The sequence below is a fragment of the Perognathus longimembris genome, chromosome 17, assembly GCF_023159225.1.
Source record: "Perognathus longimembris pacificus isolate PPM17 chromosome 17, ASM2315922v1, whole genome shotgun sequence".
Classification (NCBI taxonomy): domain Eukaryota; kingdom Metazoa; phylum Chordata; class Mammalia; order Rodentia; family Heteromyidae; genus Perognathus; species Perognathus longimembris.
The window spans coordinates 26,036,810-26,058,395 of NC_063177.1; the positions used below are offsets into that span (position 1 = coordinate 26,036,810).

Below are 21,586 nucleotides of genomic sequence, written 5' to 3' on the forward strand. Positions count from 1 at the left end.
GCTTTTAGTCTTATTTATTTGTTGAATGGTCTTTCTATTTTCAGTCAGATTTATCTCTTCTTTAATCTTTGTGATCTCTCCCCTCCTAGTCGTTTTAGATTCTGTCATTTCTTGTTTCTCCAGTTGTTTTAGTTTCATCGTGAGGGTATTCACCTGCTCTGCTTCCATTCTTTTAATGTGGGTGCTGAGTGCAATGATCTTGCCCCTCAGTACTGCCTTAGCTGTGTCCCATAGGTTTCTTTGTGATGTGTTTTCTTTGTCATTGTGGCTTATGAATTCGTTGATTTCATCTTTAATTTGATCTGTGGCCCAAGTGTTGGATAGCAGCGTGGGGTTTAGCCTCCAAGAGTGTGTATAGGCTCTGTGGTATCCTTTGTTGTTGAGGGTTACCTTTAATCCACTGTGATCAGATATAATACATGGGATGATGTCAATACTTTTGTATTTGCTGAGGTTCTTTGTGTGGGCTATGACGTGTTCTATTTTGGAATATGATCCATGGGCTGCTGAAAAGAAGGTGTATTGGGTCTCTGTAGGGTGAAAGGTTCTATATAGGTCTGTTAGATCCATTTGGGATATGGTGTTATTTAGGTCCTCAGCTCCCTTACTAATCCTCTGGGTGTTGGATCTGTCTCTTGGAGAGAGAGGAATATTAAAGTCACCCACTATGATTGTGTTTGCGTCTATCTTGCTCTGTAATTCTGTGAGAATTTGCTTGACATATGTCGGGCCTCTTTTGTTCGGTGAGTATACATTTATCACCGTGATGTCTTGATTCTGGATTTTTCCTTCTATTAATATGTAGTGTCCTTCTTTGTCTTTTTGAGTGGACTTTAAAGAGAAGTCCAGCTTGTCTGAGATCAGAATGGCTACACCTGCCATTTTGGTGGGTGCATTTGCTTGGTAGATCTTGCTCCATCCTTTCATTCGAAGCCTATTTTTGTCCCTTGCTGTAAGGTGGGTCTCTTGTAGACAGCAGATGTCAACTTTTTGTTTGCGGATCCATTCTGCCAGTCTGCTCCTCTTAATCGGGGAGTTTAAGCCATTTATATTTAAAGAGATCAAGGATAAGGGTGTTTTTTCTCCTTCCATTTTCTTGTTGGGCTGTTTTTTCCTGTTTTTTTTTTTTTTTTCTTCTTGTCTTTAGTGAGCTGGTCTTTCTGCTGGACTTTGGCTATTGAAGTTTCTTTCTGATTCTGTCTGTGTGTCTTTTACGATCTCTGTTGGGTGGGCTTCCCCTCTTAATATTCGCTGTAGGGCTGGTTTTTTATTCACATACTCCTTTAGCCTCTCTTTGGTGTGGAAAGATCTGGTTCTCCCTTCGAATGTGAACTCCAATTTCGCTGGATATTTGATCCGAGGTTGTAAATTGTTATTCTGAAGTACTTGGATGGTGTTCTTCCACTCACTTCGAGCTTGGTAAGTTTGTGTGGATAAGTCGGATGTTATTCGAATCCTCTTCCCATTGAAAAAAGTTTCCTTCTTCGCTTTGGCTGAATTCAGAATTTGCTCTTTAATCTTGAGGTCTGTAGTCTTGAATATTATGTGCCTTGGGGTGGTTTTCCTGGGGTCTGGCCTGCCAGGTGTCCTATAGGCTTCGGTTACCTGGATGGGGTCCCCTGTGAGATTGGGGAAGTTTTCTGCAATAACTTTATTGAGAACATGATTAAGCCCTCTGTTCTGATATTCGGCTCCTTCTTCTATTCCAGTTATGCGCAGATTATATCTCTTGTCTTTGTCCATTAGTTCCTGGATTAATCTTCCCTGAAGCTTCACCTTTTCTTGGAGTGTGGTCATTTTCTGGTTGTTGTCAGCTGCTTCATCGCCCAGGCGAGAGATTCTGGATTCTATATGGTCCACTCTTTGTGTTATGGTTTCAATTGCGGAGTTTATGGATGTCAGAGAGCTATTCATGGTTGTCATATCAGCTCTGATCGTGGAAATTTCTTCCTTTAAAGAGTTGTATTTTAAATCTATTTTTTCATGCATTTCAATTCTCAGGATGTGGAGATTTTCTTTAAAGGCGGCTTGCATTGTATCCATTTTTGCTTCCATTTCTTTAAACGAGGCTTGCATTGTATCCATTTTTGCTTCCATTTCTTTCTTGGCTTCCTGGGTGTCCTTCCAGATTTCCGCTCTAAACTCCTGGAATTGTTTTCTGATTTCATTTCTGACACTTTCCATCATTCCTGTTAACATGGCCTCATTTGCTTTTTTATTCTCCATCTCCTCTTCAGTCGTGCTGCTTTTTGGAGCTGGCGAGTTGGCTTGTCCTTTGATGAACTGAGTTATGTTTCTTTGTGATTTGCGCATCTGGAGGTCTGTGTAGGTCTTCCCTCCCTTCTGTGTAGGCGTGTCTACGACAGCACTGCTGTGGCCCCGCCCACCAGTGCAGGGCACGCCTACCAGAGCGGGCGCTTTCGCCAGGGGCCCCGCCCTCTTGTGCACTGTGAGTCCCCTACAACAGGCACTTTAGCGGGATATGCCTCCCAGAGCGAGCCCTGGGTTGTTGGGTTATGCTTGCGCCCTCCTGCGAGCCCGTTGGGGGAGGCAGTATGTGTGGGGCCCAGTGGGATCGACTGTCCGGGTGTGGCTTGGCACCCTCAGACCTCGCCTCCGCTGCGAGGAGGGGGGACGTGATCAGGCTCAGGTGACCCTGCTGGGCTGGTATTGCCCACCAGCGCCTGTGATTTTAGTTGTAAGAGTCCGCGAGGTCCAGGCGCCTCGGGGGGCTTGCCCTGCCGGCCGTCCCCCGGCCCCTGTTGGGAAGGGGACGGGGCCGGTTCTGCCAGTTCAGGAACCTTTGGGGGCTTGGGGCTGTTCCGCCCTTCCCCTGCTAAACTGGCTTCCCAGCGCCTGATGGGAGCTTCCCGCCTGATTTGGGGGTTCTTTGTTCCCACGGGAGTGGGGAGGGGGAGGGAGGGAGATCTAGCTTCTTTTCTGGCTTGGGTCTCCCGTTGGGGGAAGGGATTATGGGAGACTCACTTTTGCTGCTTTGTGTGTGTGTCCCGCGCAGCCGTTGGTCCTTCAGGGGTTGGCGAAGTGTGGTGGTGGCTTCCCCATTCCCTCTTTCTGCCGCGCTGGGTTCCCTTGTCCGAATCCGGTGTGGACCCGAACTTCTCGTCGCTGCCGGTGTGTTTCTTGGTCTGCACCCTGCCTTGTGTCCGTGGGGTCTCCCGCTATATGAATTCTGCGCTCCTGGCAGCCTGTCTGCCGATCGCCAGGTTCCCCTTTCCCAGCCTGACCCTGTTTGGGCCAGGGTCGGCTGGTGGGGGGAGGGTGCCCCGGTGAATCTTCGGCTCCGTGTAGGTTTTCGGTTCTTCTTTTTTGCTCCTTTTTGTTTTCCTGCGTTTCTCCACTGCTTCTGGATGCTGGTTTTGCTGGGTTCTTGATGGGGTGTTGGGTGGTGAAGTTCCCAGCTCGCTATTCAGTTGGTGCGAGTCGGGGTGCCTCCCTATTCTTTCGGCGCCATCTTTCCCTCTTTTATTTCTGTTATTTGTAATTTGTATCTCCTCTCTCTTTGTTAACCTGGATAGAGTCTTAATAATTTTTAACAGTCTTTAGAAAAAGCTGCTTTTAGGTTCATTGATTTTTCTGTTTTGATTTCTTATTGTTAGTTTTATTTCACTTCTACTGTAATGTATGTTGTTTGTTTTTGCTTAATTTTGTAAGATGGAATCTTAGACTTTTAGCTTCCTCTTGCCCTCTCTACCTGGGACCACAATTCCCTCTATCCCGATATCCTGGGAAGAGAGGCACACACAATTGCACCTGTTTTTTGTTTGTTTTGCTTTGTTTTTTTTTTTTTTTACATAGGAGTCTACTATGTTGCGTATACTTGTCTTGACCTCTTGTATCAGCCTCCTGAGTGCTGGGAATTCAGGTGTGTACCACAGTGCCTGGTTTAGAATCATCTTTCTGCAGTGTATAATTCATCTGTATTTGTATGTGCACGTGTGTGCATACTCATGTGAACCTGTGTGTGTGTGCACGTGCGCACCAGTATTGGTGCTTGAACTCAAGAGCATGGGCACTGTCTCTGAGCTTTTTTCTTTTCAGTGCTAGTGCTCTACCACTTGAGTCACAGCCCTGCTTCTGGCTTTTTGGTAGTTAATTGGAGATGAGAGCCTCACAAACTTTCTTGCCTGTGCTGGCTTTGAGTAGTGATCTTCAGATCTCATCCTTCCAAGTAGCTGGTAATAGTAGTAGCCATTGGTACCTGGTTTTCAACTGTATTAAAAAATTAAATAAAGGTGATGTACAGAGGGGTTACAGTTATATAAGTCAGACAAAGAGGACATTTATTTTTGGACAATGTTACCCCTTCCCTTGCTCTTTCCCAGCTAACTGTATTTTTTTTAGTCGGCAAAATTCTCTTGCATTTCAGAGTTTAAGAATAAATTTCAGTGGTAGAGCAGTTGCTTGTGTTCAAGACCCTAGGGTTTTTTTCCCAAGAAAAAAAATGTAAAAAAATTGTATGTGTGTGCATGGGTGAGATGCACACACATACATGCACATACAAAGCAGTTTTCATTATTTTCAGTTTCCCACAACTGATATTGTGGAAATTTAGCCTACTATTGTAAGTACAATAGAGAAAGAAAAAAAATGAAGGTTCCTGTGGAATCAGATAACACCGTATGGCCTTCCACATAATTCATGGTAGTATGGTGGTACATAGTCCTTTTTTCAGTTTTTATGATCTTTTTTTGTTTGTTTTTTTTGAGACAGGATCTTCTTGTGTAGTCCCAGTTGTCTTCAAACTTGGTGATAGAGTGCTTGCCTTGCATGCCTTGCATGCATGAAGCCCTTGGTTTGATTTCTCAGTATCACATTAATAGAAAAAGCGGGAAGTGGCACTGTGGCTCACGTGGTAGAGTGCTAGCCTTGAGCAAAATGTCGGGGTTTTTAGCGCCCCCCCCCCACTCCTCCGACCTGCGGGAGAGATGGGGAAGGCACCCCCAACCAGACAAGCCAAGAAAGGAAAGGGCTGGCAGACTACCTGCACCCAGCCCTCCCTCACCGGAGGACAATCAAAGTCCATGCAAGATCTCCTTTATTGAGGAAGTATGTGCAACTATATAAGGCACAGGAGCCAATCAGCTCTAAGATTGGCAGGAAGGGGCAAGGTGTGCACCTATCTAGGGACTGTAAGGGGAGACATGAGCTGCCCGCCAAGGGGAGGAAGGGCCGGGGATCAACCCTAGAGGCGGCCTGATTTTTCACAGCCCACAGAACTGCCTCAGGGTTCACTGCCAGGCGCCATCTTAGCCACACATGGCCCCAGGGCTGGGAAACAGGTGTCCCACACAAAAGAAGCTCAAGGACCTGACCAGACCGTGCTTAGGCGCTGAGTCCAAGTCCCTGGATTAGCAACAACAACTTGTCATCCTCTATCTTAGCCTCTCAAGTGCTGGGATTAGAGGCATGCACCCCCACATTTGAGTCTTCTTGATGTTTCAGGAGCCTCAAGCTGGAAACAACTTAGTCTTTCAATATTAAAATGGTTGACAACACACGTGCTCTCTGAGCTTTTGTGTTCCAGGCAGCTACAACTCCACTTTTGGTTTTTGCTGGTTAGAGTTATGTCTTATGTGGACTTTCCTGCCCGGGTTGGTTTTGAACTGAAATCCTCAGATCTCTGCCTCCTAAGTAGCTAAGATTACAAGCCTGGCAATTTGTACTTTTTTGTTTTGCTAGTACTGAGGCTTAAATTTAGGATTTAGGTGCTCTTTCTGAGTGTTTCTGCTCAACACTAACGCTCTAACACTTGAGCCACAATCCACTTCTGGCTTTTGGGTAGTTAAATTTATTTATTTTTTTTGCCAGTCCTGGGCCTTGGACTCAGGGCCTGAGCACTGTCCCTGGCTTCTTTTTGCTCAAGGCTAGCACTCTGCCACTTGAGTCACAGCACCACTTCTGGCCATTTTCTATATATGTGGTGCTGGGGAATCGAACCCAGAGCTTCATGTATATGAGGCAAGCACTCTTGCCACTAGGTCATATTCCCAGTCCTGGTAGTTAAATTTAGATAAGAGTCTCACAGACTTTCCTGCCTGACCTGGCTTGGAACCCCATCTCAATTCTCAGTCTCCTGAGTGTTACTGGTTACTAGTGTTACTAGTGTTACTGGTGTGAGCCGTAGGCTCTCGCCTAATTTGTGCATTTTTAAAGGTTCAGTTACAAATATTTCAATAAGATTTGCCAAAACTATCTTGCATACTACAGTCTTTCAATTTTAATGTTGTATATAGCTCTTGGTTTTATTGAGCTTTAATAATAATAATCTTGGTATCAGGTTGAGTTTTCCCTTTTGTAGTCAATCAGGCATCATTAGAAACAAGTTTGTTTCTGAGGGCTTGCTGACCTTCATTTGCTTTTGGAATTCTCTGAAAGCACTTACATAGTTCTCCCAGTACTTTTCTGTATGTGTATTATTGTCTCCGCTGTTGTAATTTCCTTTTGCCATAGATTGAGTTGTGAGCTTCTAAAGTTGTATTCCCGCCTCCTTTTTGGTTTGGTATGTAATTTGCATATTTTCACCATGCGAAAGCTATTTTCTATGGTTGGAGAAGATTTTTTTCCACAGTGTGAACAAATCATTCTTTGTTCTCCTTATTGTGCTTCCAAACTGGTACGTCCGGTTTATGCCCCAAACAACAAAAGTCTGTCATCAGAAATTAAAATGCCAGCAAGAACAAAGGCAGAGACCATGCAGAGCTCTTGGAGAGGTTTCCTCTCTGTTTGCTCTTCTCCCCAAGTGACCACAATTGCCAGGAAGTTGGAATATTGCTTGGTATAGTACTGCTTTTTAGTTCTACTCTAGTGTTTATAGTTATTGATGGTTTAATAACATACTTAGAGCTCCCTATATTTCTTTTCAGGACCTACAAAGTCCTCCTCTGAGTTTCCTTGCTGTTCTTCAAGAGTTCTGTTAAGGGATTTTAAAAGTTACTCTGAAAACTTAATTTTTAAAAACTTTACTTTACTTCAGTATCAGAGACTGCACTCAGGGTTTCATTCGTGAGCTACTCTGACAGCTTTAAAAAATGTTTTGACATCTACTTGAAAGCCAAATTATCAGTGAACATACAGGCTAACAATATTAGAGGCAATTTAGAATGGTAGCTGAAGCAGATCCTGTAAGGCTATCTACCCTCTCCACATCTTTTCTAAAATGTACAAAAGCTCTCTGTATATACATGGATAATACTATTGTGTTCGAACATGATATTCTGATGTAGAATTTTTATATCCAATTTGGAGAATGCTCTTCTGGAAAGGTTATCTGTTCCTCATGTAGAACAGTTTAGGACCATGCTTCTGGTTTGAATATGTTGTGTAATTATGATTTTAATTATTTACAAATAAATAAAGTAAATAGTGTCTCTTCCCCTTCACTTCTTTTCTAGCCTATATGTTAGGATTCTAGGAAATTAACTTAGAAGCAGTAAAGAATACACAATGAATGTGAGTGAGTTCTCATTTTTAATTACTTCCAATTTTTTTCTTGTTGCTGTATACATATATAAAAAAGAGATTAGAATAGAAAGTTAAAATAGAGTTTTTAGGTTTGTTTCAAAAGCTGTTTTCCTGGTTTAGTGTGTTGAGATTTCTGAGTGTTTTTGTGAAGCCAAGCTTCTGTGTATTTGTATAAATACAGTGATAAACTTTTTGTTATATGTGAAGGCAATTTTTTGTCCAATATTAGTATACTTGAGTACAGAGACTCACTTAAATAGTTTCACTTTTTTAACATTGAGGCTTTATTTGACATAAACAAAAGCAAAATGGCAGCCTTCTGTCATGTGAGAAAAACAGTACAGAGCCATAGATTTATGTTCAAATACTCGAATGCATTTTAGGTACGATTCTAAGAAATATTTTCCATTACTATAAGGTGAAATTTGATGGTGAATTCTGTGATAGTATTTTACAATTTACATTTCATTTTCTTAATAGAAATGGTATATTAGAAAAGACTATGCTTATATCTGTCTAGCAAATAATTCATTTAAAAATGTATGCCATTTAAAAATGTATATTTCTGTTTTTTTCTATTTTTATTTTTTAGTCTGTTAAAATTTCAAACATTAGATATATAGAAATAGCAAATTAATGCATGTGTAGAATGATTAAATAAATTATGTTAGTTTTGCCTTTTTGTGTATGTGTATTCAAAAATGAAAGAGATTTTTTTAGATTTAGAAAATGCACGGTTAATGCATTTGGTGGAAAATTGAACAACACAATCATTTAAGGTTTTTCTAAAATTTAAACTGTGCTTAAAATGAACAAATGTACACTTAAGAGTGGTAATGTACAATGGCCATGATTTTCATTCCAAAAATGAAAGATCACAGGGGACTTTGTAGAGCAGGTTAGGTCCTAGCGGCTGTGTTTAGTTTACAGCTTTTATGTTTCATTGATGATAGGTGGTGCTATTGTAACACAGTTGGCCTTGGCACTCCTCACATGTTCTTCATCACAAGTGTACAGGATGATTTGCTGTTGTAGCCAATAAAGCACTTGTCATAATTGTCACAAGCAGAATGAATATTTATAGGGAAGAAAAATGTAGTTTGCAGCTCTTAAATTCATATAGAAAAGAACCTGAAAATAAAAAAAATTAGTCTTTAAGGCACCTCTGCAGATGTATAGTTTAATATTGGAGGAAGAGTAATAAGCCTTTAGTAATGTGCATATTTTTGGTGTCTTATACCACTTGATGGGCAAGCCAGTTAAAATATTACTATGTTTCTTCTATTGAACTTTTTTTTTAACCTTTATTGCATCTAAGTTCTTAGATTTTTAGTTTTATAACTTAAATTAGGGGTTGAATTCAGGCACTGGGCACTGTTACCAAGCTTCTTCGCTTAGGGCTAGTGTTCTACCACTTTGAGCTACAGCTCTACTTCTTTTCTGGTGGCTAATTGGAGATAAGAGCCTTGTGGCCTTTCCTTCCTGGGTTGGCTTTGAATTGGGAGCCTCAGTTCTCAGCTTCCTGAGTAGCTAGGATTACAGGCGTGAGCCACTAGCACCTGGCTTCTTTGACTTTTTTAAATGTTTACTTTTTAAATATAATCCCTAAGTAGTTGTACAAAGGAGTTACCATTCAACAAATCACTTTATGAATGAAATGCATGTTAATTGGATGTTACCCTTTCATTATTCTTCCTCATCCCTCTTAACTCTCCTCCTCCTCTCAATTTTCTTAATTGTGTAGGATATAAACTTTTTTATTTTTTATTTTTTTTTGCCAGTCCTGGGCTTTGGACTCAGGGTCTGAGCACTGTCCCTGGCTTCTTTTTGCTTAAGGCTAGCACTCTGCCCTGTGAGCCACAGCACCACTTCTGGGCATTTTCTATACATGTGGTGCTGAGGAATAGAACCCAGGGCTTCATGTATATGAGGCAAGCACTCTTGCCACTAGGCCATATTCCCAGCCCCAGGTTATAAATTTAATTTTAGGACTATAGTCTTCTCTTTTTCAGAGACAATTTGAAAATATATCGAGAACCCCACAGTCACTTAAAATAAGTATGCATAGTTTATGTGGCATGAACTCAGAGTCTAGGTGCTATCCCTGTGCTCAGATTGTGCCCAGACTGGGTTCCAACTGTAATCCTCAGATCTCAGTCTCCTGAGTAGCTAGGATTACAGGTGGGAGCCATCAGTGCTTGGCTGCATAGCTATTCTTTACTAATTCTATTCTGCTTAGTACATCAACTAGCAGTTCAAAATAAAAATTCAAACTTGATACATATTAGCCTACTCCATTTCCCTCTGGATTAGTAGAATTGCTGTATTCTTTTGTATTTGAGCAATAAATTTGATGGCACTCAAAATTAGTGGAAATTCATGCAGTGTTTGATCTTTGTATATAATAAAATGGTAGCATTTAAAATTGTTTATGTACAATTTATTGACAATATGGAAATTAAAACTATCTTTAGAGGTCTTTTTAGCTGCTTTTCCTTCTTTGTAGATTTCTAGAGTTAAATGATTTACTCAAATCTAACAGTTCTTTTTTTTTTTTTTTTTGGCCAGTCCTGGGGCTTGGACTCAGGGCCTGAGCACTGTCCCTGGCTTCCTTTTGCTCAAGGCTAGCACTCTGCCACATGAGCCACAGCGCCACTTCTGGCCATTTTCTGTATATGTGGTGCTGGGGAATCGAACCCAGGGCCTCATGTATATGAGGCAGGCACTCTTGCCACTAGGCCATATCCCCAGCCCTAACAGATAGTTCTTGAAACAACTATTTCTAGTAACTTGTGAGTATTGCTACAGTATTTAAGTCAAACTTGTGTATTGTAGAGCATTGGCATCATAGATGTTCTAAAATGGAAAGCTGTCATGCAGGAAATGTGTAGATATCTATAGGTTAGTAAGGCAAAACTTACAGATTTCCAGAACAGGATATTTTTTTCAAGTATATACCAAGTATGGGCTCTAAAATTTTTCTTAACATGGGTAGGATAATTTATGATATCAGTAAGTTTAAAGAATATAACTAGCCTAAAATGAGTGTGAATATGTGTGTGGCTACATATATGAGGGTATTATGAATGAATGTTGTAGACAAATTATGATAAATTCAGGAGGTCTTGTTTTTTTCTAATATTGAAACCTATATTTAATGGCCTATTTTTAAATTTTCTTATACAGATTAGTGGTGAAGCACAGGAGCTATTCTCTGTTCGCCACGGTCCAATTCGAACAGCTAGAATCTTGCCTGCTCCACAGTTTGGTGAGTGTATCCCTTAAAAAAAAGCAACAAAACAAATCATGCATTTCTCTTTTGTTGATCTAGGAATACAGACAGCAAGAATGATAACTAAAGTCTGTTTTTCTCCAAGTGTCCATTCTCTTTACTCTCCTCCCCCCAAGATAAACTTTTAGTTTTGTCAGTTGAGATGGAAATAGGTAATCTTAACCAATTCAATATGGCTATTCACTTTCTGCTGTGGTTTTGATTTATCTTCATCCTCTTTGATCTCAGTTTAGCCTTTGCCTTTGCTAGCTCTTTCTTGAAGTCCTCTTCTCTCTTAGTTTTCATGGCATAGTTCTTCCCAGATCACTTCTTTGCTGACTGTGCCGTCTTTGTTATGCTTCTGGCTTAGTTTTCTTCCCTGGGTGTTCCCCAAGTCTCTGTTCACATGCCTTTGCCCTTCTTCTCAGTTATACTCACTGCCTTGGAGAGCTTGGTTTTCACCATTATCTAGGTTACAGATGGCTGTCTCTGTCTAGCTATGTCAGAAGTAGCCTTCCGGGCTCAACCTTACAACTTGGATTAATGTGAAAACTCCCCAATGTTGTGTTTAAATAGTATGTATATTTTTATACTTAAATAGAAAAGTTCCAATGTATATTTATGTGAGATCTGCTATTTGAATGTCTAAATAAGTCCTGGCTCTTTTTTTACAGTGAGCTTTGAAAGGCTATATTTTTTTTTATTAACATAACCTAAGTTCACTCAAATGTTTCACATGTCTCAAAAACATATTATGTCAGTCATGTTTGGCTAGTGCAAGGTCCTTTTACAAAGAGGATATTAAAATGTTTTAATTATATTATTTTGTAACAGATTATCCTGAAGTGAAAAACCTTCTAAGACTTGGTTATAACAATTAATTCTCTAAAATCTAAACTGGTAAAAATGATGTTTACTAAAACTTAAGGACAATGTGCTTGTGCAAATGTAATTTTAGGGATTAATTTAATAATTAAATCGGCTTAAAATGAAATGGAAAGGGTAGCAGCAATGCATCAACAATGTTCTGCAGTCCTGGGATTTTCTCCCTTGTGGTGTTCTATGGCATGTGTAGACTTAGGTTCTGTACCTGTCTCTCTCTTCTTCAGTCTTTCTCAGCCCGTCTTTCCCACCTCCACAGTCATGCTCCCTTCTTTGCCCTCTCAGTGTTGCATTTGCATTTTGGTGAAATACTTTGATAAGGAAGATTCTAGATATCTTTGCTTAAGATTTTTGTTTTTTTGAATCACACATCCAACTTAGTTTTGGTTGACTGACATTAAGAACTTTACTACTAAAAGATTGTATGTTTCTTTTGTCTCTAACTTACAGAGGCAAGTTATTCCCTCTTTATTTTCTTCATAAAGTTCTTTTGTTTATGTAATTATGTTCAGCTTTATTTTGACATATCAGTTACACAGGTGGAGGGTGTCATTGTTACATATATTACAGTCAATCTGTACCATATTTCCCATGCCCTTCATTATAAGAAATAGTTTTTATTTATAGTGGAACTATTCAATGAAATTATCAAGTTATGTGATTTCATTTAAAGGTCACTTTAATTTACTTTCCTATGCAATAAATATTTCTTCCACTATAATATTCATCTTTGAAGAATATTGTGGATTTGAAGCATAATTTTACATGGCTAAATGTTCTGAGTTTTCAAATATTATAGGAAGCTTTTATTGCATTTGGTTAACTTTTAATATTTGTTTTTATTAAATGTAATACATGCTGTAGCTGATGCTGTAAAAATTTGCAATAGAAAATAGCAATAATACTCTATGGCTCTTTTATCCATTGTGCTGTACTTCTTCATTTTTGTACAAGTCCTTTAGTAGCTTCCTGAAAAAAATGTACCTAAGGGAGTTATTGTCTTTCTGAAGATGTTATTATTTCTCCCTTAATCTTTAATAATTTGACTGGCTAATAGCTATTGTTTTCTAACGAAGATGCTTTATAATTTTGAAAGCTTTGGTTTAGTTTTGTGTGGAAGAGTCTGCAGCATTTTGACATCTTTTTCTTCATATGTAGGTTGTTATTCTTTCTGGTTGCCCATAGAATATTGGCTTAGTTACTTAGTTAGGACCTTTGCAATAATGTCTTTTTTATTTTTATGTTTATTGTAAAGGTGATATACAAAAAGGTTTCAGTTACATAAGTCAGGTAATGAGTACATTTCTTTTTGAACAATGTCACTTCTTCCCTAATTTTTCCCAGTTTTTCCCTGTTGATTTCCCACCCCTACAAGTTGTATAGCTCATTTTCAACATTGTTCACCTATGTTGCATTTGTTTTCCCTTTGTCCCACCATTTCTGTGTCACCCCTTAACAGATAACCTTCCCCAAACAGATAAACTTACATAGAAGACAAAAGGCACCGAAATAAAAAAACAGGGACAAAAGAGAAAAACAAAACAAAAAACCAAAACCAACACAAAAAGCAAAAACATCTTGTTTCCATTTGTTGGTATTCATTTCAATAAACATAATTTTATATGATCATATGCACATAGCTATTGACCCTTTGTAATCCTCTCCTAAGAATGTCCTCCTTTGGTCTCACTGTGAATGTCTAGAGTCTTGTATGTCCAAGTGTAATTTTTTGTCTTTTGCCTCCCGTTGTGTTTACTTGTAGATTTATAGGTACATTCTAATTACCACAAATGCGAGAAGCCTATGTTTCTTTGGGTCTGGCTTTCTTTGCTTAATATTTTTTTCTATGTCTTTCCCTTTCCTTACAAATAGTGCAATATTATTTTTTTCTGATGGAAGTATAAGATTCCATTGTGTATATATACCACATTATCTTGATCCATTCCATGTCTTAGCTATGGTAAACAATACTGCAGTGAACATGGTTGTGCTGGTAGCTTTAGTGTGGCCTTGTTTGCGGTCTGTTGGATAAATACCAAAGAGTGGAATTGCTGGGTCATAAGGAAGTTCTATGTTTAGTCTTTTGAGGAACCTCCATACTGTTGTCCAGAGTGGTTGAACAAGTGTACATACCAATAGTGTACTACCATTCCCTTTGGGCCAAATCCCTGCCAGCATCTGTTATTGTTAGTTTCCTTGATAATAGCTATTCTAACTGGGGTGAGGTGGAATCTCATTTCTGTTTTGATTTGCATTTCTTTTACAGCCAGAGATGTTGAACATTTCTTCATGTTTCTATTGGTCATTCTTACTTCTGAGAAGTCTCTCTAAGTTTTTAGCCCATTTATCAATTGGGTTTTGTTTCTTTGAGGGTTAGTTTTTGGATAGTTTAAGTTTTTGAGCTCTCAATATATTTTAGATATGAGGTCCTTGGTCTGACGTATAGCTCTTAAAAATATCTCCCATTCTATAGGTTTCTATTTATCTTGTTAGCTATGTCCTTTGCCTTGTAGAAACTCTTCAGTTTCATGCAATTCCACTTATCCAATCTTTCTTTGGTTTGTTGGGATTATGGATCTTCACTTAGGAAGTTTTGACCCATGCTTGGGAGCTGTAGTGTTTCCCCTACCCCTTCCTGTAATATTTTCATTGAGGTCTTTAATCCATTTGGGATTGACTCTTGTGTATGGTATAAGAATCTAGCTCCAGAGCTGGGAATGTGGCTTAGTGGTAGAGTGCTTGCCTAGCATGCATGAAGTCCTGGATTCAATTCCTCAGCACCACATAAACAGAAAAAGCTGAAAGTGGCTCTGTGGCTCAAGTGGTAGAGCAAAGGAAGCCAGGGACAGTGCTTAGGCCCTGAGTTCAAGCCCCAGGACTGCCCCTCCCCCCAAAAGAAAAGGAATCTAGCTTCAGTTTTCTGCATGTGTATAGCCAATTCTGCTAGCACCATTTGTTGAAGAAGCTGTCTTCCTTCCATCCTGTGTGTTTTGCTCCCTTGTCAAATATTAGGTGGCTATAGGTCTGTGGGTCCATTTCTGGGTCTTCTATTCCATTGGTCCTAGTCCTAGAAAGAACAGTGTCAGTACCATGCTGTTTTTACTACTGTGGCTTTGTAATAGAGTATTAAGTTTGGTATTGATATCCCTCTAGCACGGTTCTTCCTGCTAAGGATTGTTTTTGCCATTCAGGGTCTTTTACATTCAATATGAACTTTTGGATTGCTTTCTCTTATATCATTGAGGAATGTTGTTGGGATTTTGATGGGTATTGCATTCAATTTGTACATAGCTTGGTGCAGAATTGCCATTTTTATCATGTTAATCCCTCTAATCTAGGAGTATGGAAGGTTTTTCTACTTACTAAAATCTGCTTTAATTTCTTTTTTCAGAATTTGAAGTTTTCGTAGTAGAGCTCCTTCAAATCTTTGATTAAGCTAATTTTTAGGTATTTTCTTTTCTTTTGAGGCTATTACAGGTGGAGTTGCTTTCTTGATTTCAGTCTTAGTCTTCTCATTGTTGACATACAGAAAATCTACTGATTTTTATGGGTTAATTTTATACCCTGCTACTTTGCCAAAGTTTTAGATCAGCCCAAGTAACTTGGGGAAGGAATCTATGGGGTTCTTTAAATATGGGATTATGTCATCTGCAAAGATCTCCCTTTATGTTTTTCCCTTGTCTTATTTGAAATGTCTTGATTTATGCCTTGTTCTGTGCCCATTCCATGTGGAAAGATAAATCCTACAGTTTTGGAAAATGTGTTCAATTGATGTTCATGATTTCTTCTGTGGTCTCTTTGTTCTCTCATTCTAAAATTCCTACTGAGTTTTATGTCTCTTGCACTGGTTTATTAAAAAACAACAAGCTGGGTGCTGGTAGCTCACACTGTAATCCTAGATACTCAGGATGCTTTTTTTGCTAATACTGGTACAAAAATTCAGGGCCTAGGTACTGTTCCTTAGTGTTTTTGCTCAAGACTGACTCTACCACTTGAGCTACAGATCCACTTCCAGTTTTTTTTTGTGGTTAATTGGAGATAAGAGTTTTGGCAACTTTTCTTCACAGGCTGACTTTGAACAAGATTCTCAATCTCTACTTCCACAGTAACTGGGACTATAGGCATGAACTACCAGCATCCAACTGGTGCTATTGCATCTTGATCATTTTAACCCTTTTCTCATTCTTCCCCTATCTGTTCCTACCCCACCCTAAATTTTTATTCTTACTATTAGTCCTATTTTCCTTCTTTGTATGCCTTGAAAGTTTTCTGAGAATGCTAGTCATTTTGTATTTTATATTGTGTTGTGCTGTTTGTATTCCTTTAAGTATTTATTTTTTACTGTTGTCCTTTGACCCCTTTAATTGCTGACAGTACTTTGATTCTTTCAGCATTTTCTTTGAGTCTTTGTCAGATATATGTTGAATAGTTGGTAGTCAGATATTTTCTTAAAAGCCTACATAGGTAAATATGATAGGGTTTTGAGCCATATAGTTGCTGTCACAACTATTTGCCACTGTTGGGTAAAAATAGTTATTTACAGGCCAGGCACCAGTGGCTCATGCCTGTAATCCTAGCTACTCAAGAGGCTGAGATAGGAGGATTATGGTTCCAAGCCTTTCTGGGCAGGACTGGAGCTCCAGAACTGGAGCTGTGGCTTAAGTGTAGAGCGTTAGCCGTGAGCACAAAAGCTCAGGCTCCATGACTGGCAAAAAACAAAACAAAACAAAACAAAAAAACTGACAAAAAAAAACAAAACAGAATGAGACAACAAAACCCCAAAACAGTTATTGACAATACTTCAGTGAATGGACTGCTAGTTATGGCATTCATAGAACTCACAAAATACTCTACCTTGACTTAAGGATCATTGTCTTAGATGCCTGTTGTTCAGATGTCTGTCAACTGCATTTTTATTAACTTTATCTGTTTGACAAGTTCTTTGGCAGAAAGAAAAATTTGTTCTATGTTACCCCATATGACTGGGTATAGAAGTTCAGTTCAGTATTTGGTTTACTTTCAAGTTTTGTATAATTAATTTTCCTTTTGTTTGCTTAGGAAAGCACCTGATATATAGTATAAAACCCAAGTTTTTAAAATAATGTAAATACAATTGGAATTAGATTTTATTTATAGTACTGTTTTATGTCTTTGGACCATTTGGAAGATGTTAAGTTTTGTAGCAGTATTTTTGCATTAATTGTGGCACTTTCTCCTTGCTGCTAGATGTTAGCAAAAGAAAATGATAGGAATACCAAGGGATTCCTTTATTTCTTTTGATCTAATGAATAGGTAATGGAATCTTAAACTTTCTCTCCTCTGTTAAATATCAGGGGACCTCTATGATTCTTGTGTTTCAGAGAATGGCATCTCCCCATGCCCCATGCTTTTAGTCTCAAAAGTGAGAGCTGCAGGCCTTCATTTTTATAATTAGTACTAGCATCTTGGCACTCACTGTTTAATCTAATTTCCATTTAATTTTTTCCTTTTGCTTCTATTACTTTACTTTGCAGTTTATACAAATATGCTTATTTGGGGCATATATTGGAATTTCCAATCTAATTTTAGTCCAAGTAACCTTACCTAGCCTTATATTAGTAGTGACAAGATATATTATCTTATAAAACCCAATTTGAAAAGAGGAAACAAAAACTCTGTGTGTGTGTATGTGTGTGCCTGCTCATGTGTATGGATGTAACACATATATAAAAAAGTGGAAATTATTTGGAGTATGTACTACTGTGGATATTGGGTTTGTAAGTGCTTACTATCTTACTACAATATGAAGATGAATTTCATGTACTTACTATTGAAATGAAATTACTCTTAAGATTATTAATGGTGTAGCTTTGTGTATTCAGTGTTGAAGGTATAGAAGAAGAAGATAGAAACCTTTATAGGATTTGAAATTGATATGTAACTTACAGAAGCTGAGAAGTATAGCTCAAGCAGAGAGGATCTGCTTAGCAAACACAAGGCCCTAAGTTAAAACCTAAGTACTGCCAAAAGAGAGAGTGAAGAGAGAGAGAGGGAGGGAGGGGAAGAAAGAGAGAGAGAGAGAGAGTGAGTTGTAAATTAGAAATGAAGTTTTTAGTAAAGTTCAGGAGGACTCACTGTTTCTCTGTTTCTTTGTGCCCTGTGTAATTTTGCTTACTTAATGTGCAAAGTATTTGTAGTGTTTGAATCCAAGGCCTCCAGCTTACATCCTCCAAAGTGCTAATATTTTAAATTCAATAGTACTTATTCACGTGTATGTTATTTATTTAGGTCTGTTGTGGGGCTTGAACCCAGGGTCTAGATGCTGTCCCTGAGCTCTTTTACTGAAGGTTAGCTCTCTACCACTTTGAGCCACAGTTCCACTTCCAGTTTTTGTATGGTTAATTGGAGGTAAGCACCTCACAGGTACTTTTCTGCCTAGGCCATCTTTGAGCCATGATTCTCAGATCGCAGGCACCTGAGTGGCTAAGATTATAGGTGTGAGCCACTGGGGCCTGTTTTGCTTTATTTATTGTTTGCTTAATTAATTGTACAATGTTGAGGATCCAGCCTCAGGCCACATTGAAAGTTCTCTCTCACTGACCTGTAGTCCCATCCCATTTCAATATTATTAAGACAACAGTTTGTGTGTGCATGTGCGTGTGCATGTTTTTTCTAACAATTACTTCATATATAGAGCTGGGATCTTACAGTTTTGAGAAAGCACTATAATATTTCTTTTTTATGTTTTGCTATAATTTTTTTTCTTATTTATTGTCAAAGTGATGTACAGAGAGGTTACAGTTTTATATGTTAGGCCTTGGATACATTTCTTGTACTGTTTGTTACCTCTTCCCTCATTCCCCCCTCCCCCACTTTCCCTCTCTCCCCATGAGTTGTTCAGTTGGTTTACACCAAATGGTTTTGCAAGTATTGCTTTTGTAGTCATTTGTCTTTTTATCCTTTGTCTCTTGATTTTGATATTCCCTTTCACTTTCCTAGTTCTAATACCAGTATATACAGTTTCCACTGTACTCAGATAAGATATGCACTATAATATTTCATGCTAGTCATCTGACATGATTTCATCTTACTCATCTAAAGTTTACACATTATTGTTATATGTTCTCAAATGTACAAAGTATTTTCCATTTACCTTATAGAACTATTATTATGACCAAAGTACTTCATAGTTTGAAATTTTCATTCGTAAAGTAGCTAAAATCAGCAAATATGAAGAAGGGAACTCTATATTCCCTGACAGAGAAAGGAAGTGGTTCTAGAATTTATGGTGTTTATCAACTCTAGCTCTGTCCCCTCCCTCACTCTGCTAGGAAAAAAAAATGCCAGTCAAGTATTGGTGGCTCCTGCCTATAATTCTAGCTCCTCAGGAGGCTGAGATCTGAGGATTGTGGTTTAAAGCCAGCCCATTCAGGAAAGTTCATCACATTCTTATTTCCAGTTAATCACTCAAAAACTGGAAGTGGAACTGTAGCTCTCAGTGGTAGAGAGCTACCCTGAACAAAATTGCTCAGGGACAGGGCCCCAGCCCTGAGTTCAAGCCTCTAGCAAAAGAGCTCTCAGGGACAGCTCCCATGTTCTGAGTTCCATCTCCAGGATAGATCAAAAAATAAACAAACAGAACAAAACCAAAAAACTCCAGGGGGCTGGGAATATGGCCTAGTGATTGGGTGCTTGCCTCACATACATGAAGCCCTGTGTTTGATTCCTCAGCACTACATATATAGAAAAAGCCAGAGTGGTGCTGTGGTTCAAGTGGTAGAGTGCTAGCCTTGAGCAAAAAGAAGCCAGGGACAGTGCTTAGGCCAAGCCCCAGGACTGGCAAAAAACAAACAAACAAACCCAAACCAAACCAAATCAAACACCCCAAACTCCAAAAAACAAAAACAAAAATCATTGCCATCGAGAACAGGCCTACTAACTTTTTAAAGTTCCATATCCTTGTTTAACTGAATCACCACGAGAAGCCCAAAATGCACAAGTCCTTTCTCATCCTCATGCTCTCTTCATATGTCATTCACTTTTCAACAGTTTCTCTCAGCCCAATCCACAGTTCACTCTAACTCCTGTAAATTTGACCGTTCTCTTGAAAGTCTTTCTCCATTATGTGCAAAATCCCCTGTATCTTCAAATTTCTGTCAAATACTTTTATCTTTCTCCTACTTGAAGTCTTTCTTTGAATTTAAAAAAAAGAGATGTTTATCCCATACTTTCCCCACAGTCTTGTGATCAATTTTAGGTCAGAGTAGTAAGATTTATGACCTTCTCTTTTTTGTGGTTTGTTGGTATTCTCTGCAGCCTGTGTATCTCTTTTCTTCTTCTCATCTATCTCTTTGTCTACTACAGCCTTGTCTTTTCTGTTTCAAAGATCTGCTCACATTTTCCTGTTTAGATAAGAACAAATAAGAGGACTATTCTATTCATAATTAAGATTATTTATAGAAAATCCAGCAAGAAAATAGAATTTTATTACATGAAAAAACGTGACAATTTAGACCAGGAGTTTGGCCTAGTGGTAGAGTGCTTGCCTAACATGCATGAAGCCCTGGGTTTGATTTCTTGGTACCACATAGACAGAAAAAGCTGGAAGTGGTGCTGTGGCTCAAGTGGTAGAGCAGTAGTCTTGAGCAAAAAGAATTCAAGGACAGTGCCCAGGCCCTGAGTTCAAGCCCCAGGACTAGCAAAAAAAAAAAAAACACAAAAAAACAAAACTTGACAGTTTAAAATTGTAAATATAACATTTGCTGATATTATAATCAAACTTTCTGGGTAAAATTTAGAAGCACGGGGGCTGGAGATATGGCCTAGTGGCAAGAGTGCTTGCCTCGTATACATGAGGCCCTGGGTTCAATTCCCCAGCACCACATATACAGAAAACGGCCAGAAGTGGCGCTGTGGCTCAAGTGGCAGAGTGCTAGCCTTGAGCAAAAAGAAGCCAGGGACAGTGCTCAGGCCCTGAGTCCAAGCCCCAGGACTGGCCCCCCCCCCAAAAAAAAAATTAGAAGCGTAATTTTGACTACATTTTGAGGGACTTTATAAGCAAAAGTTGAGAAAGTGACCAAATCTGTTTTGAAGAATATAAATAAAAGGATGAAACTGAATAGTTTATATTTAGTTGTTTAATAGAATTCTTCTGGAAAGAATGTTTTTAGTAAAAATTTACTAATAATAAGAATATGCATTTGTGGGCTGGGGATATGGCCTAATGGCAAGAGTGCTTGCCTCGTATACATGAGGCCCTGGGTTCAATTCCCCAGCACCACATATACAGAAAACGGCCAGAAGTGGCGCTGTGGCTCAAGTGGCAGAGTGCTAGCCTTGAGCAAAAAGAAGCCAGGGACAAAGCTCAGGCCCTGAGTCCAAGCCCCAGGACTGGCCAAAAAAAACAAAAACGAAAACAAAAACAAAAAAAACCAAAAAGAATATGCATTTGTGTAAAGTGTTCATATCCAAGACTCTATCCTCAACTTCAAAAGAGAAGGAGAAAATTTCATAATCAGATGGATTTGTATTTGCTTCTGGATCTGTTCTAGGACCCAGGTAGAAGCTGTTTCTATTTGACATCTTAAAATTGAGGCAGATTTATGAGCTTAAACTCTTTGGTTTAAATGACTTTACAATGGTGTGTATGGTGAGGGATATTACTTAACATTTTCCGACAAGCAAACTGTTTTGAATTTTGTTGAGTGGTAGAGGAGTTGGTGACTTGGTGGACAAGCCCATTTTCATTACTTTAATTGTGTGATTTATTAGGATTTTAAGCTTTTTATAAATGTTTTAGTGTTATAGGACAGAATTAAAAGGATTTAGAATAAAAGGAGTTTAACAAAAGGACTTTGCAACAGGATTGCAATAGTTTTTATATTTGATGGATTTGTCTAGCCGCTTTTCATTTCAATCATCATGGTACATTCTGTTAAATGCTGTAGAACAGGTGTGTATAACGTCATTCTC

The 21,586-nt window shown here is 38.8% G+C and overlaps 1 protein-coding gene across 3 annotated transcripts in view; it reads left to right on the plus strand.

Moving 5' to 3' along the window:
• The window catches only part of Bcas3 (BCAS3 microtubule associated cell migration factor), a 518,556-nt gene that overhangs the window by 44,422 nt on the left and 452,548 nt on the right, over positions 1-21,586 (plus strand). For all 3 annotated transcript variants that reach the window (XM_048366643.1, XM_048366642.1, XM_048366644.1), the window contains exon 6: positions 10,669-10,750. In XM_048366643.1, coding sequence (XP_048222600.1) covers positions 10,669-10,750 — 82 coding nt within the window. The remainder of the gene's footprint in view (positions 1-10,668; positions 10,751-21,586) is intronic.